The sequence below is a fragment of the Peromyscus eremicus genome, chromosome 8a, assembly GCF_949786415.1.
Source record: "Peromyscus eremicus chromosome 8a, PerEre_H2_v1, whole genome shotgun sequence".
NCBI lineage: Eukaryota > Metazoa > Chordata > Mammalia > Rodentia > Cricetidae > Peromyscus > Peromyscus eremicus.
Window position 1 is genome coordinate 11,898,937 of NC_081423.1, and position 11,305 is coordinate 11,910,241.

General features: G+C 50.7%; 1 protein-coding gene across 1 annotated transcript; it reads right to left on the reverse strand.

Moving 5' to 3' along the window:
- Window positions 1-2,810: 2,810 nt before the first annotated feature.
- LOC131915867 (serine protease 41-like) lies at window positions 2,811-9,859 on the reverse strand. The gene is made up of 7 exons (XM_059269177.1): window positions 9,724-9,859; window positions 9,601-9,627; window positions 9,483-9,515; window positions 9,119-9,287; window positions 8,029-8,309; window positions 3,544-3,701; window positions 2,811-3,185 (listed from the first exon to the last, which is right to left on the reverse strand). The coding sequence occupies exons 1-7, from the start codon at window positions 9,788-9,790 to the stop codon at window positions 2,946-2,948; spliced, it is 975 nt and encodes a 324-aa protein (XP_059125160.1). The 5' UTR covers window positions 9,791-9,859; the 3' UTR covers window positions 2,811-2,945.
- Window positions 9,860-11,305: the final 1,446 nt, after the last annotated feature.

Here is an 11,305-nt window from a genome sequence, read left to right on the forward strand (position 1 = left end):
TCACTGTGTCCCTGGCTGTCCTAACTCACCATGTAGACCAAGATGGCCTTGAACTTATGGCAATCATCGGCCTGCTTCTGCCTCTGGAGTGCCAAGATTAAAGGCCTTGAGCCACCACATTTGGCCAATATTCCTTTTATATAGAGATATTTTAAATAGGAATGGTAGAGCAGAAATGAACAGTGTGTAAGGTCTGGAGTTACAGACGTCTGTGAGCTGACATGGGAGAGATGGGGATTGAACCCGGGTCCTCAGGAAGAGCAGTCAGTGCTCTTAACTGCTGAGCCGTCTCTCCAGTCTTTTATTTAGTTTTTGAAAGAGAGGCAATTTCTCAGGCACCAAACATGCATATTATGCTGCACAGATAGACATTTAGACAAAACACTAATACATATTAAAAAATAAGCTGGGTGGTGGTGGCACACACCTTTAATCAGAAGCAGAGGAAGGCAAATCTCTGAGTTCAAGGACAGCCTGGTCTACAGAGTGAGTTCCAGGATGGCAAGGGCCACACTGAGAAACCCTGTCTCTAAAAGCCAAAACCAAACAAACAAATAAAATAATAATCAGAAAAGAGGCAAAAAAGGAGGAAGAAGTTCTTTAGCAATTTTTTTTGTAATTTCAGGAACCACTCAAAATTACATATATGGTTACTGCTCAGACACCTGCCGTGGCTTCCCTGAGGATCCTGCACCCACACCTGCCGTGGCTTCCCTGAGGATCCTGCACCCACACTTGGCCATGGCTTCCTTGAGGATCCTGCACCCACACTTGGCCATGGCTTCCCTGAGGATCCTGCACCCACACCTGCCGTGGCTTCCCTGAGGATCTTGCACCCACACCTGCCGTGGCTTCCTTGAGGATCCTGCACCCACACTTGGCCATGGCTTCCCTGAGGATCCTGCACCCACACTTGGCCATGGCTTCCTTGACGATCCTGCACCCACACTTGGCCATGGCTTCCCTGAGGATCCTGCACCCACACCTGCCATGGCTTCCTTGAGGATCCTGCACCCACACTTGGCCGTGGCTTATCTTTTTCCTGAGCACTCTTTTTATTAACCCTTGTGATGGTTAGTTTTTGTTTGTTGTTTTTGAGACAAGGTCTCTCTCTCTGTCTATAGCCCTGGCTGTCCCAGAACACACTAGACTTAGAGAGCCACTTGCCTCTTGTCTCTGCCTCCCCAGCTCAGGGATTAAAGGCAGTATGTCACAAGCCTGTGTGACGGTTAGTTTAATTGTCAACTTCACACTATGTAGAATCACTTCAGAAGGGACTTTCTCCCTTCCTTTTTTCCTTCCTTTCTTTTTTAGACAGGGTTTCTGTGCCCTGGCTGTCCTAGAACTTGACTTGTAGACCAGGCTGGCCTTGAACTCCCAGAGATCCACCTGCCTTTGACTCCCAAGTGTTGGTATTAAAGGTGTGCACTACCTTGCTGGGGAAAGGAAATTTCAGTGAAGGATTGTTTCAATCAGGGTGGCAGGTCTGGAGGGGAATCGTCTTGATTATGCTAATTGATGAAGGAAGACCTAGCCTAAGAGTGGGTGGTGCCGTTTCCTGGGTTTGAGTTCTGGACTGCAGTAAAGGGAGAAAGAGGGTTGAGCGCTGGCAGGTACGCGTGCGCGCATGTGTTCCTTCTCTCTGTCTTGACTGGATGTAACTGGTTGTTTCAGGTTCCCACCCTGACTTCCCTGTAATGAGACACTACAGCCTGGAACTGTGAGCCAAGTCAGTCTTCTCCTTAAGGCTGCTCTTGCAGGGTATTCTATCCCAGCCACAGACACGAAGCTCAGACACCCCGTGAATAGAGCTCTGTTAAACCTTAATAAACTCACACTCTACTTCCAAGGGCTATGCTAGTCGGCTTTCGTCAAGTTGACACAAACCTAGATGTATCTGGGAAGAAGGAATATTAATTGAGAAAATGCCTCCATAAGATTTGTCTAGGCATAGTGGTGCCTTTAATCCCAGCATCCGGGAGGCAGAGGCAGGTAGGTGGATCTCTGAGTTGGAGGCCAGCCTGGTCTATGGAGGAGTTCCAGGATAGCCAGGGCCTGTCTTGAAAAGATTGGCTTGTACACAGTCTGGGGGTACTGTTTTGATTGATGGTTGATGTGGGAGGGTACAGCTCACTGTTTGGCAGTGCCATCCTTAGGCGGGTGGTCCTGGATTTTATAAGAAAGCAGGCTGAGCAAGCCATGAGGAGCAAGCTTCCTCCATGGCCTCTGTTTCAGTTCCTGTCTCCACGTTCCTGCCTTGAGTTCCTGCCCCGACTTCCTTCAATGACGGACTGTGACCTGAGAGTTGTAAGCTGAAATAAACCCTTCCCTCTCCAAGTTGCTTTTGATTGTGGGAACTTTTTGTTGTTGTTGTTGGGGGATTTTTCAAGACAGGGTTCTCCGTGTAGCCCTGGCTGTCCTGGAACTTGACTGGCCTCAGACTCAGAGATCAGTCTCCCTCTGCCTCCTTAGTGCTGGGATCAAAGGCATGTGCCACACTGCTTGGTGGTGGCATTTTATCACAGTAACAGAAGCTCTCCCTAGACGCTGGTCTGTCCTGAAATTCTGTTGTGCATATAGTCAGGAATCGCAGCTTCACATGAGCGGAGCTCTGGAGGAACTTTGCAGGCCCCTGCAGGCAGCAGTGCGGAGCTGGGTCTCCAGTCCACACTACTGTCACTGACAGGTCTGCTGCCTGCAACCAAAGCCTAGACAAGCCATCATGGGTCCTGGGCTGGACTGCGCAAGGTGAACACAGGGAAGTGTCCAGAAAGTCACAAGGTCTTCATAATGTTCTGCAAGGTGCCAACTCAGATACGCACAAGAGTTTATTGGCAAAGGAGACAAGAGCCTGGTCAAGGGGATTGTCCCTACCCAATACTGAATGTCTTGGGGTTGGGAGGAGTGCAGTGGTGCTTTGGCCCCAAAGCTGCAGCTTCACGGGCTCAGGTGGGCCTCAGAAGCCAGGGAGCCCGGAGCAGAGTAAGGGACAGCAGTAGCGGCGCCAGATCAGGTCTGCCTGCACTGTTGAGGGTCATCATGGTCTGGATCCAGCTGTAGTGCTGACTCACGTTGGTGTAGAGGCCAGGCAGGTTGGGCCGCCCACAGCCTATTCCCCAGCTCACAATTCCAATCTGATACCAGAGACCGTCCATGATGCAGACCAAGGGTCCTCCTGAGTCACCCTGAGGAGCAGTATGGGTGAGCCTGAGAGCTGGTAAGTGGGGCTGGGGAAGAGGCCCCGGGGACAGGGGACACTGTGGGGTAGAAGATTGGGTGAGGATCCTACTTCTCTCCCTGGCAACAACAGAGCCTCAGCTACTTCATCAGGAAAGTGGAGCCATGGTTTCTACCTCTGAGGGTCAGGGATGAAGAAAAACATTATAAATGGAAAATGAGAGGCATGTTTTTCGGCTGGGCAATTAAAGGCTATAAGTGATTTCGCATGGACGAACCCTGAGGACAGGTTGTGGTACACATGGAGAGAGCCCTCAGGCCTTGGGTGAGGAAGCATGGGCTTCCTCGAGGGGTAGGCATACTCACACCGCAGGTGTCTGCGCTGCCATCCTCAGTACCAGCACAAAACATGTCACTGCTGATAAAGTGGTGGACAGAAGTAATCTTGAACAGGTCATGGCACTTGCTGTTGTTTAGGATGGTGACCTGCACTTCTCGGAGGTGGTAGGGTGGTGGCAGCGGTTCTGGGTGTTAGGACAGAGACAGAGCACCATATTAGGGTCTCCTCTACGCTCTAAGGCAGGAGCAGGAGGGAAGGCACACCTACGTGATGGTGGTGCCCCCTGCTGATCACCCAAGGACAATCCAGTATGACAGAAAGAGCCGGTGGGTAGATAGGTAGATAAATAGAAGCTTCCTGAGTCCCTCTATTTCTGCACCGGAAGGACTGGCTCCTGAGTGTTCCAGTGGAGAGATTCCTTTACCCAGGCACAGGGAGAGATGGATGCTGAGATAGTTTGGGGATACAGGATCCAAATGGAAGTCCCCAAATTCACAGGCATAGTGTCACACGCTTAGGATCCCAGCACTGAGGTGACAGGATTGTGAGTTTCAGGCCAGCCTAGACTACAAAGCAAAACACTGTCTTAAAAATATTCCCAGAGTTGGAGCTGGAAAGCTTTTAAGAGCACTCACTGCTCTTGCAGAGGACCCAGATTCAGTTCCCAGAACCCACATGGAGACTCACAGCTACCTGGAACTCTATTTCCAGGGGATCTGGTATCTTCTCACCTCTGTGGGCTCCTACACGCGTATGGTGCACACATATATACACACTCAGGTACACACACATACACATAAAATAAATGCTTACGGAGTATCCGAGGCCAATAGGATAGCTCATGGATAAAAGCACTTACAGTGCAAGACTGACAACCTTAATTCAGTCCCCACAGAAGCCTGATCACTTGTGTTCAGTTCACAGAACCCATGTGAATGCCGGATGTAGAGCTGAGCATCCATAATCTCAGCATCCCTACTTCAAGACGGGAGGCAGAGACAGGAGAATTGCCCAGAAATGCATGGGCCAGCCAGCCTCGGGTACACCTTGCTACAGTAGAAACAAGAAAAATAATCTGGGTGGTGGCAGCACACACCTTTAATCCTAGCATTTAGGAGGTAGAAGCAGGCAGATCTCTGAGTCTGAGGCCAGCCTGGTCTACAGAGTGAGTTCCAGGACAGCCAGGGCTACACAGACCAAAAGTCGGTTTGTTTTTCAGAAACTATGGAGGCTTCCACATACCCCCCCCAAAAAAAAACCCAAACAAACAATAATTGGGTGTGTTATAGCATGCTTGTGTTATAGCATGCTTGTGTTATAGCATGCTTGTGTTATAGCATGCTTGTAATCCCAGCACTCAGTGGGGTCAGGTCGGAGGGTCAGAAGTTCAAAGCCATTCTCAGCCAGTATGTAAAAAGTCTAGGATCCACTTGGGCTGTTCGAGACCCTACCTCAGAAACAAAACAAGAAAGAAGAAGATTAACATGCCACAACATTTATGAGAAACAGCGAAAGCAGTTCCAGGAAGAAACTGAAACTACCACTGCTTACGTTAATGAAGAGGGAAGCCACAAACCAACAACTTCTCTTTATAGCTAAGGAAATAGAATAGAGGAGCAAATTAAACCCAGAGCTGGCAGGCTGGGCCCTGGTGGCGCACGCCTTTAATCCCAGCTTTCGGGAGGCAGAGGCAGGCGGATCTCTGAGTTTGAGGGCAGCCTGGTCTACAGAGCGAGTTCCAGAACAGCCAGGGCTTTGTAGAGACCCTGTCTCAATAGATAAATAAATAATGAAAAAGGAAATGAATGCATGTGCACCCGAGCCCATCAGTGCAGGAAGGGCTTCCATCCATGAGCAGGCACAAGGTCCCATCAGACGTGAGGGCTCTGAACAGGAAAGTCAACACAGCAGAGACACACACTAACAGAAGGAAGAAAAAACAGTCTCCGTCCGTGCAGAGGAAGCATTTGACCCAATTCTACACTCTTTCACAGAACAAAATCAGAATTCAATAGCCAGGCATGGCAGCGTGGGTCTGTAATCCCAGTGCTGGGAGGCGGAGACAGAGGATCTCTTTGGTTCATAGGAAGCTGGTCTAGCAGAACTGGCAAGGTTCGGGTTCAGCGGGAGACCCTGACTCAAACAAACAAACAAACAAACAAACAAAACCAACCAGATTTGGTGCCATCAAGACAGCTTATCTGGGAAGGTGTTTACTGCTGAACCTGGGGACTTGAGTTCTGTCCCCAGGGCCCACACGGTGACAGGAGAGAACTGATTCCTGCTACTTGTTCTCTAACATCATGTGCATGCTGTTGTATGCATGTGCCCCGGCCCAAATAAGTAAATTTAACAATGTATATGTTTTTAATGTATGTACCCATATATATATATATATGCATAAAATATGTATGCAAAAAAACTAAGGTGGCCAGGTGGTGGTGGTGCACACCTTTAATCCCAGCACTAGGGAGGCAGAGCCAGGCTCTGTGAATTTGAGGCCAGCCTGGTCTACAGAGCGAGATCCAGGACAGGCATCAAAACAACACAGGAAACCCTGTCTCAAAAACACAAAACAACAACAACAACAACAACAACAACAACAATAAAAAACCCTGAGGTGAAGAGCAATTGAGGAAGACACTCAATTCTGACCTCTAGCCTCTGTACACATGTGCGTGCACACTTGTATGCTCACAGATCTGCACATACATATGAAGATGCATCCCCCCCCTCCGAAGAAATACAAAATTCAGTGCTCTTTTGTGATAATAGTACTAAGCAAGCCAGGATCCAAAGGAAACCCACCTCCACAAAGCCACAGCTAAATCGTGCTCAAAGTGAAAGACAGCACGCTTTCCCTCCAAGAGTCATGATGAGGTGGGGATGCCTCCTTTCTGTGCTCTATATACCCTGGAAGTTTCAGCCAGAGCAATTAGGTAAGAAAGAGAAGCAGAGGCCAGTGAGATGGCTCAGTGGGCAAAGGCAAAGCCTGATGACCCAAGTTCAATCCCCAGGACCCACTTAATAGAAGAGAACCAACTCTTTTGTAAGTTGCTCTCTCTCTCTCTCTCTCTCTCTCTCTCTCTCTCTCTCACACACACACACACACACACCCCACCACCACAATACCACACCACACAATACACATAATACATATATATACACAACACACATGCACACACATACAACACATATATAACACACACACACAGAGTAAATGACATAGTTCTTTTTAAAGAAAGAAATAAAGGCATTCAAGTTCTTTTTAAAGAAAGAAAGAAAAAAGGACCACTCTTAAAGACGGGATGGCATGTGAAAGAAGCCAGACTCACAGGACCACAAACTGTACTCCCTCTATGGGCAGTATCTGAAAATGATGGCCGCATGCTCAGAAAGCTGGGTTGTGGTTATCAGGGGCTGTAGGGAGCGGATAATGAGGAGTAAAAGCTGGGTGGGAGATCTCTGGCTGAACAGTATTGTGAGCACACTAAATGGGGTATATTCTTTAGGTGGTTCCTTAATGGTATGTGAATTAGAATTTAAAGAGAAGCAGTACCCACAAATGCCACATGGGGGCGACATTGGAGACACTAATTACATGAAAGAAATCCAGCAGAAAAGGCCATCTTCTCTGATTGTATTCCAGAGCCGGCAAATCCAAAGAGACAGAAAGCAGATCTGGGCTGCCAGGGACTACAGAATCTAGAGGAATGAGGAGACTGAAAGAAATGACGGAGGGGTATGAGGTTTCCCATTTTGTTTTTGAGATAAGGCTACATGTAGTCCTGTAGTACAGGCTGGTCCCAAGCTTGCTATGTAGTCCAGGATATGGAGTCAGGGATAGACTTGAACTCCTGACCTTCCTGCCCTCAATCTACACCACCATGCCTGCTGAGGCTTGTTTTGTTTTGTTTTGAGACAGGGTTTGTTTGTGTAGCCTTGGATGTCCTAGAACTAGCTCTCTAGACCAGGCTGGCAGGCTTTCTTTTTGAAATGATGAAAATGTTGTAGTTAGAAGTGGTGGACAGTCTATGGCCTTACCACTCTGAATATGCCTGATCTTGGGAGCTAAAGTGTTGGAGGGTCACCTAGTTAGGACTTGGATTGGTGACAGTGGTAACAGTGTCACAGCTTTGTGACTGCACTACTGAGCACTGAACTACACTTTAGCACTGTGCACGTCCATATTTTGGAGTTGTAAAGTAAATCTCAATGTAAAGGAGATTTTCCCCAGAAGGCCTTGAGCACCCATCCTGGCTGGCTGAGGAGTACGGCCCGCCTAAGCGCCCCTCTCCTGCATATCTGTCTGGCCATGGGATCACCCCATCTTGAGAAGAGGAGGGAGCTCCTGGCAGGTGGGAACAAGGAGAGAAGCTGAGACTGGTGAGCAGAGCAGGCAGGCAGGAGACCTGCAGATCTCCAGAGGCCAGAGTTTGGGCCTCCTGTGGTTAAAACAAGGAACAAAGAGAGCCCACCCACATGCCCGCCCCTTCTGTCCCTAGCCTCACTCATGCTCTCCTCAAGGACTCCCCAGCCAGTCACCCAGCAGCTGGGCCAGTGCTGGAACATGAAGGTGGAGGACTGGACACAGACGGGCTGGATGTCCTCGTTATAGGTGACTGAGGAGGCCAGCCTCAGCAGGGCCAGGTCGTGAAACTTCACTGTGTCTTTGTAGTTTACAATGATGTCCTTTACCCTGTACCGGCCAGAATAGGCTTTCCTGTTCCAGAGAGAAGGCTTGGAAGTGAGCTGCCCAAGCTGGACTCTCCACTTTCCTGGATCAAGGTGCCTAGTGGGGAAGAAGAAAGTAATCAGGACCCCCCGGAGGGAGGAATGCTGGCCACCCGAGCCCACTGGACCCCTGTATGAGGTGACACTATGGGGCTAATACTACTTATTTGCTCATCCTTAGTCATTACCAAATCTTTTGGGTCAAAGGACCTCTTGTAGGAACCGAGCCTAGACAGGCCATAACCAGATTCTCTGCTCCTGGACACTCTGAGAGGAACAGGAAGACCACTGCTCCCACGGGTCTCATCACTTCCTAAGGACACTGCCTGTGCAATCCAAAGACGACCCAGAAGATGGAGGGGCTGCTGTGGGGCCTGGACAGAATAAACATCTGGTACGGGGCTGAGGATGTAACTCAGCTGACAGAGTGCACTCCCTGAGTACGAGTGAATCTCAGGGTTTGATCCCCGCATTGTACAGACCAGCACGGTGCTGCATGCCTGTAATCCCAGCATGCCGGGAGGTAGAGGCAAGAGAATGAATCATCCTTGGCTATATATAAAGTTCAAGGCCAGCCTGGGCTCTACCACCTCAAAACTAACCAGCCAACCTTGGCGTGGGCCTAACATCTGCCTCCTCCTCCAAGGGGAAGAGGAAGGAGGCTGCGTCTTCCTGCAAACGAATATACCCATACCCACACGGCAATGTCTCAGTAAACACCCTGAAGAGTCAGAACAGCGTTCCCCACAGGGGGCAATGAGGAAGGTTAGTTGACTGTGACCAGCTGCTGCTCAACTTGGCGCTCAGGATATCAGGAGGCTAGTTCAAGATCACTGCCCTAGGGGGCTCCTGCCATCCCAGACTCACTTTACGACGCAGTGTGCGGCAGTGAGCACCCATCGGTGGCTGAGAAGACTCCCTCCACAGCGGTGGGACTTCTTCCAGCGCAGGCTGGCTTGCCACGGCCAGCGCCCTTGCACGGATTCTGTCCCGCCCACTATCAGAGACTGGATGTCGTTCCGGCGGCCACAGGGCACTGGGTCAGACAAACGAGATACCTGGCTGAGCTGCCGAGGCAGGCCCATGGCGTCCCCAGGGTACCCGTGTGGGGAAGGGGCTGGGGAGAACCACGTAACCACACACCCCCTTCCTCCAATGTCCGGAGATGCCGCTGGAACCCTTCCCTCGTGGTTGGCAGAACCCCCAGCCCTCCACAGTGCCCACCAGTCACCTGAGAGGAGCTTGTTCGTGGTGTTCTTGAGACCTGTGGGAGAGGAGTGGAAAAGATGAGCCGACCTCTGTATGCTCAGCCTCTGTAGGTGTCCTCAACAGGGAAGATGTTTCCTCACCTGACGCCTGGCTTTCTTCATGCGATCCTGGGTGGAGGTGAGAAGGTGAGTTTCAGTGGACCTCCGCGTTTCCCATGCTCCCCCATCATCCCCAGTCCGGGTGGATGCATCTCCTTAGCTCACCAGACTTCTCCAGCACCACGCACACCAGCAGCACCATCACCAGCGGCATGGGGCCCTGCAAACCCATGGCTGCCTCTCTGCAGCCGGGAGCCCAAAGCTTCGCTTCCTGCCGCTCCGGGCTCAGTGGCGCCCCCTAGGGGAGAAGCAGCAGAGTGAGAGCCTTGCTTGGCCACCTACTCCCAACTTGACCCCCTGACAGGTCCCATAACACTCTTTCATGTGGTGCCTCAGCCAGTGAACCACAACCATCCTTTTCTTGTCTGAGCCCAGGTGCTGGATGCCTCCTCTCGTGTACTGACAGCTTTCTCTAGGACCAAGGCACTGGCTCTTAGCCAGCAACCCTAGGAAAGCTCACAAGCAGGCCTCAGGGTACACTGGCTCGGAGCCTAGCAATGTGTTACGTGTTGTTAGAAGTGGTGTTTTTTTGCTGGATGCACTCAACAAAGGCTGGCCCCATTTGAGCATAGACAGGGCTTAGAACCCTGTACTTGGCCAGCAGCCACGCAGTGTGCCCTACACACTACATGGAGACCGCCAGAAACTCTTCTGGTGTAGGGACACGGCAGAGCCAACATAACCGTGCTGGCTCATCAGTTATCAGCTTTGAATGCCCAGCCAGCCAGCTGGACATCCATACCAAAACCCTCTGGCTCCACAGAACTCAGAGGACTCACTATGTTCATAGTCAAGGTTTGTACAATAAAGGACGCTTGCCACAATCAGGCATATGCTTCCACACGAAGTTAACCCGGTACTGCACAGGCACCAAGAGCGAAGACCTGTCCATGGAAGACTCGCGCATGCACCAGAAGGACCTATTGAGGCTGAAGCGAGGCCTGGAGATGTCACTCAGTAGTAAAATACTTGCTTAGCTATGCCTGGGTCCTGGGTTTGGTCTCTAGCACCGTGGGCAGGAGCAGATAACTGTGATAGTTAATTTCAGTGGTTAGCTTGGCAGGATCTGGAATCGAGAATCACATGGGAGGGGAGTCTCAGTTACTGAGATCAGGTTGGCCCAGGGGCATGCCTGTGAGGGATTTCTCAGTCGGGTTAACTGAAGTGGGAAGGCCTTCTGTCGCAGTTTGCTCTCTGTTGCTGTGATAAACACCATGACCAAACGCAATCTGGGGAGGAAAGGGTTTATATGGCTTACAGGTTACAGCCCACCATCAAAGGAAGCCAGGGCAGGAACCTGGAGGCAGGAGCTGAAGCAGAGGCCATGGAGGGGAGCTGCTTACTGGCTTGCTCACCCTGGCTTGCCCAGTCTGCTTTCTTATACACCCCAGGACCACCTGCCCAGGGGTGACACCATCCACAATGGGCCTGGCCCTTCCATAGCAACAATCAAGAAAATGCCCAGCAGATATGCCCACAGGCCCATCCGATGAAGGCAGTTCCTCAGGTGAAGCGCTCTCCTTCCAGGCGACCTAATTTGTGTCAAGTTGACAAAGACTAACCAGAACTCCTGCCCTAAATGTGGGCAGCACTAGTTGGGGGGCTGGACCCTGATCTGAATGTAAAGGAGGGAGGGACAGGGCCCAAGCACCGGTTGCTCTTAGCTTCTTGGCACTGGATGTAGTGT